The sequence below is a fragment of the Rhinolophus hipposideros genome, assembly GCF_964194185.1.
Source record: "Rhinolophus hipposideros genome assembly, chromosome: 22".
NCBI classification, from domain to species: domain Eukaryota; kingdom Metazoa; phylum Chordata; class Mammalia; order Chiroptera; family Rhinolophidae; genus Rhinolophus; species Rhinolophus hipposideros.
In genome coordinates, this window is record NC_138068.1 from 21,041,389 (window position 1) to 21,046,784 (window position 5,396).

At 45.6% G+C, this 5,396-nt stretch overlaps 1 protein-coding gene across 1 annotated transcript; it reads left to right on the forward strand.

Moving 5' to 3' along the window:
* Positions 1-532: 532 nt before the first annotated feature.
* Positions 533-1,743, forward strand: LOC308491129 (non-histone chromosomal protein HMG-14). The gene has a single exon (XM_081034081.1). The coding sequence runs from the start codon at positions 657-659 to the stop codon at positions 960-962; it is 306 nt and encodes a 101-aa protein (XP_080890207.1). The 5' UTR covers positions 533-656; the 3' UTR covers positions 963-1,743.
* The last annotated feature ends 3,653 nt before the right edge of the window (positions 1,744-5,396 follow it).

Consider the following 5,396-nt stretch of genomic DNA (forward strand, 5'->3'; position numbering starts at 1 on the left):
TCCATCTTCAAGCCCAAGCTTAAATTCCACCTTCTCCTGGCACATTCAGTCAACACCACTTCCTTCTGTCCACAACACACATGCATTCACAAACATCCTTGCACACCTGACCTGTGCCAAGTAACCTAGGAGCCAGGAAATGCAATGACCTCACTGTCTGGTAAGGGAGTGGGAATCAGTACAACTCGGCAGTACAGGGCAGGCTGTATCCAGGAGAGGAAGGCCACGGGGTGGGAACCCCTGTAAGGGCTTGGAGAGCAAGAGTACCTGTTCCAGGAAGTGGGGGATCTGCGTAATAGTTAGGGTGGGGAGAGGAGGGGAGATGTGGGAGGAGGTGAAAATGGGGGCCAGGTCATGGAGGGTCCATGTAAGCAAATTTGGTCTTAATCCGTCCACTTGAGTAGTCCGAAGTGTAATCCCCATCCTACCTACATCACCCAAGGAGTAGCCAACATGCAAATTCTTGGGTCTCGACGCAGCTCTGGGGATGGAGCCCAGGAGATTGAGTTTTTAACAAGCTCCCTGGACCGCCCCCGTCGCGAGTCCCAGCAGTTCGGGCGCGGGAGGAGCGGCCGCTGCCAAGCCACCCAGCTTCGCGAAGGCTCTCGGCGCCTGCGGCCCGCAGGCTTCCGGCACGCGCCCGCCCCGCTGCCACGATGCCCAAAAGGAAGGTCGGCTCCGCCGAGGGGGCAGCGAAGGAGGAGCCCAAGAGGAGGTCGGCGCGGTTGTCAGCGAAACCTCCTCCTGCAAAAGTGGAAACGAAGCCCAAAAAGGCGTCGGGAAAGGATAAATCTGCAGACAAAAAAGTGCAAACAAAAGGGAAAAGGGGAGCAAAGGGAAAGCAGGCCGAAGTGGCTAACCAAGAAACTAAAGAAGATTTACCTGCAGAAAACGGAGAAACTAAAAATGAGGAGAGTCCAGCCTCTGATGAAGCAGGAGAGAAAGAAGCCAAGTCTGATTAGTATCATACCATGTCTTATCAGTGGTCCCTGTCTCCCTTCTTGTACAATCCAGAGGAATATTTTTATCAACTATTTTGTAAATGCAAGTTTTTTAGTAGCTCTAGAAACATTTTTAAGGAGGGAATTCCACCTCATCCCATTTTTTAAGTGTAAATGCTTTTTTTTAAGAGGTGAAATCATTTGCTGGTTGTTTATTTTTTCGTACAACCAGAAAATAGTGGGATATTGAATATGGGAAGATTTGATTGTCTTGGGTGTCAGCTTAACATTCCATAGATGGGGGTAGTTTTTATATCCTATAATACAGAGCATATTAAATGGCCATTTAGAGTCAGTTGCGCATTTAATAGGTCTTGAACATTTTGAATTCTGTTCCCATTTTTGGTAGACTTGTTCCCTAAACAAAACCACTTCTTGATCTTGACTCTCCCTGTCAGGATTTTGTGCACTCTGTACCATCTTTGGTCGTGGTAGTCCAGTTTTCCTAGTCATTTTGTTAATGTGCTGTGAAAGATTGAAAATTTGAGTATGTAGTATATATGATATTAAATTGTGAATTAGCGGGACTTTGATGTAACAGCGTATCAACATTTGAAGATATTGGTACTTGATATTCTGTTAAGGAAAATTAGCCTCCAAATTGTAAGCTGGAAAGTCACAAATAACTAGAAAAGAATCACAACTACATGACTTTTTAGGTTTTTGGTACGTACGTTAAGAATTGTGTACAAATTGAAATATCTGTGTACTTATCCTCAAAACAACCAATAAAATTTTGGTTATGAAAGAAAAAAAGAAAAAAAAAAAAAACAAGCTCCCTGGGTAATTCCAATACACCTTTGGTTTTTGAACCACAGAAGAGGGGGATAGAGGCAGACTGAGGGGTTTGAAAGGAACATGTCATAATGCGATCTGCTTTTCATAAGAAATTGGTAGCACTAATCTCACGTGTCTGACTTTTGGTGTCTTCCACCATGGTAAACCTTTGGTGCCACCCACTCAGCAACCATCCCATCTTCTTGCTAACAGAAACTCAATTTAGTCCTGGTGTCAAGTGGGCAGTAATGGGCTCAGGGAAGGGTGGCACTACCCCCAGCCATAGGGGAGAATCCTGATTGGACTGCTTTGTCTAGTCCCCACTTTCTCAAACTCCTTTGCAGCAAGAAGTGGCTGTGTGACAAGTATGACCTGAGACATAGTTTGTATAGAGTTCTGGGAAAAGGTTTGCCTCCTGTTAACACAGGCAGAGGTGGAAAAAAAAACTGGCTAGTGTTGGTCCTTCTGTTTCTAGACCCCGGGTGTGTGATGAAGGGCCATCTCGTGACCCAGAAGTGACAAGCCCATCAAGGGAAAGCTATTGTACGGAGGGTGGCAGAGCAGAAGGATGCGAAGAACCTGGTTCTTGAGAACATGGTTTAGCCACCGCTACAAACCCCGACACCCCCATGCTCCTACCACCCACTTCCAACCCTCTGCCAACCCAAGATTCTTGTCCTGAGATTGTTAGAATGTAAACACCTTGAGGGCAGGGACTTGGTCTGTTGTATGCACTCCCAGTGCCTGGCACACAGTAGATGCTCAATAAATATATGTTGAATAAGTTCTGAATGGCTAAGTAGATGTCTTTACTACTTATACCAGTCAGCTGAGTCTTTTGTAGCTTGTAGCCAAGGAATCCTGACATGGTAACTTCTCTCTCCAGCTTGACTGAGAACCACCTGGAAACAGGAGAGGGACTGGGCATTACTGAACAATGCATCCCACAGGCCTGGTACAAAGCCCACATCTAGTAGAAATAAGCAGCTATGAGATGTGATCAAACAATTCAGTGAATGTTTAAATATTAATAAAAATTTATTACAGTAAAAGACACACTGCCATTAATCCCGCTTGCAATACTTCCCCCCTCGCTTTGAAGATACTTATCCCCTCGTTCTTGCCACTTTCTGAGGCAGTTCTGGAAGTCCTCTTTCATGTCTTTAGTTGCGCTGTCGTAGCTGCCTCGATGTCCTGAATTATTTTGACTTTGGGGAAGAGCCAGAAGTCGCCTGGTGCCAGATCCAGTGAATAAGGTGGATGAGGACACACCGTCATGTTTTTATTTGACAGAAATTGCTGTACCAGAAGCGACGTGTGACATGGAGCGTTGTCATGATGGAGGATGATTTACAGCAAACTTAAAAACATACCTTTTCTCAACCATAGCTCACGCCTAACTGACTGCACCGAACAAGGTGAAACTTGTCTCACACCATTACTAAGGTTCCACGTGCTGCTTCCCGTATTGAAGATCCTGCCTTTCCAATGGATGGCACTTGGCAGCAGCATTTATGGTATTTTGTGATCACAACGGAAAGGCTCCATGTCACACATCGCTTCTGGTATATGGCAATTTCTGTCAAACAAAAACATTATAGCGTGTCCTCATCCACCTTATTCACTAGATCTGGCACAGTGTGACTTCTGGCTCTTCCCCAAAGTCAAAATGACGATGGATGGTAAACATTTTGAATCAATTCAGGACACTGAGGCAGCCACAACAGCCTAACTAAAGACACAAAAAAGGACTTCCAGAACTGCTTCAGAAAGTGGCACGAACAATGGGATTAGTGTGTTCTCGAAGCAAGAGAAAATATTTTGAGGGGGGTTAATGGCAATGTGTCTTTTACGGTAATAAATTTTTAAAAATTTAAACATTCACCGTATTTCTTGATCATACTACGTATTTCTCAGAGGAGCCGCAGACACTGCCCTAGGCCTGGTTTCGGGCCTGCTAGAGCTGGATGGTTGGCTCTATGAATCTCCCTCACCCCAACCTGAGGTGAGAAGCCCCTGAGGCAGCTGATGAGCTCAATGTCCACTATGGACTTCCCACACCAAATTATGCACAGGGACCACCAACTGTAGGCTGAGAGGGTGGAAACTGGCAGCAAGTGTTGCCACTAGATTCTTCTTGAGGTAGAAAGAAAACTTCTGAGAAGAGCTAGAGCCAACCTCAAGTCATGAAATTTCAAGCCACTGTGGTCAAGTCCCAATGCTATGTGTGGGGGCTGTGGGGAGGAGAGCAATGAGGGGTGAGAAACAGGGTGTGGGCCGATTCACAGATAGGGCCCACCCCCTTGTTTCACATATGGGAAAATGAGATCCAAGGAGGGTGGCCAACATGCTCTCGGGTACCCAGTGTGCGATGGTAGTGTTTATTTCTGAACTGAGATTGGTTTTAATCTAAGAGGTTTGAGGATGGGCCCTGGAGGAGGGATGCTCTCGGTCCTGCTCCTCTGCATACATAATTAAGGCTGAACATGCACAGATCCATTTTGATGAAGGAGAGGGTCCAGAGCATTCATCAGATACTTAAGGGAGTACACAAAGTATGACAATTAAGTTCGTGAACTTGTTGCAACAATGTTGCTAACCTTTTTTGATATCAGAGGGATTATTCATTATGAAGTTGTACCAACTGGACAGACAGTTAACCAAGTTTACAATTTGGAAGTGCTGGAAAGGCTGCGTGAAAAAGTTAGACGACCTGAACTTTTCGCCAACAATTCATGGCTCTTGCATCACGACAATGCACCAGCTCACACGGCACTGTCTGTGAGGGAGTTTTTAGTCAGTAAACTAATAACTGTATTGGAACACCCTCTCTACTCACCTGATCTGGCCCCTAGTGACTTCTTTCTTTACCCAAAAATAAAGGAAATATTGAAAGGAAGACATTTTGATGACATATTCAGGACATCAAGGGTAATACGACAACAGCTCTGATGGCAATTCCAGAAAGAGTTCCAAAATTGCTTTGAAGGGTGGACTAGGCGCTGGCATCGGGGCATAGCTTCCCAAGGGGAGTACTTCAAAGGTGACTGTAGTGATATTCAGCAGTGAGGTATGTAGCACTTTTTCTAGGATGAGTTCGTGAACTTAATTGTCAGACCTCATAAGACTAAAGAAAAGTAGAGATAGTAGAAGAAGCCAGGCCCAAGTCACAGCAGACCTGAGACTATCATTTGCGTCCTAGATTCTCAGTCACGGCCCTATACTTCCTCCTCATGGGAAAGGCCATTGTTTTCAATGCACCATTGCACCAGATGGGCCTAGTCAGTGGGAACACCATGGTTTCCAACAGGTGGAGGCTGCTGTCCTGTGGGCATTGCCCATGGACGCTGATAGAGAAGAACTAGGGAAAACCCTGGAGCTACAAAGAACCAACTCACCCCTGAACTGTTCCCGGTGGGTCCCCAAGGGAAGGCTATAGATCTGTGGCTTTCAGAGCCTAAACACAGTTCTAGGAAGACACACTCTGCTCTGGTTCAAACTGCTGATATGTCATGCTCAAATCTTCCATATGTTTCCAGACTCCACTGGACCATGCTAGCCTTGAAAGGGTCAACTCCTGAAGCAAATGACAGATTGATTAAACACAACGGCAAAGTA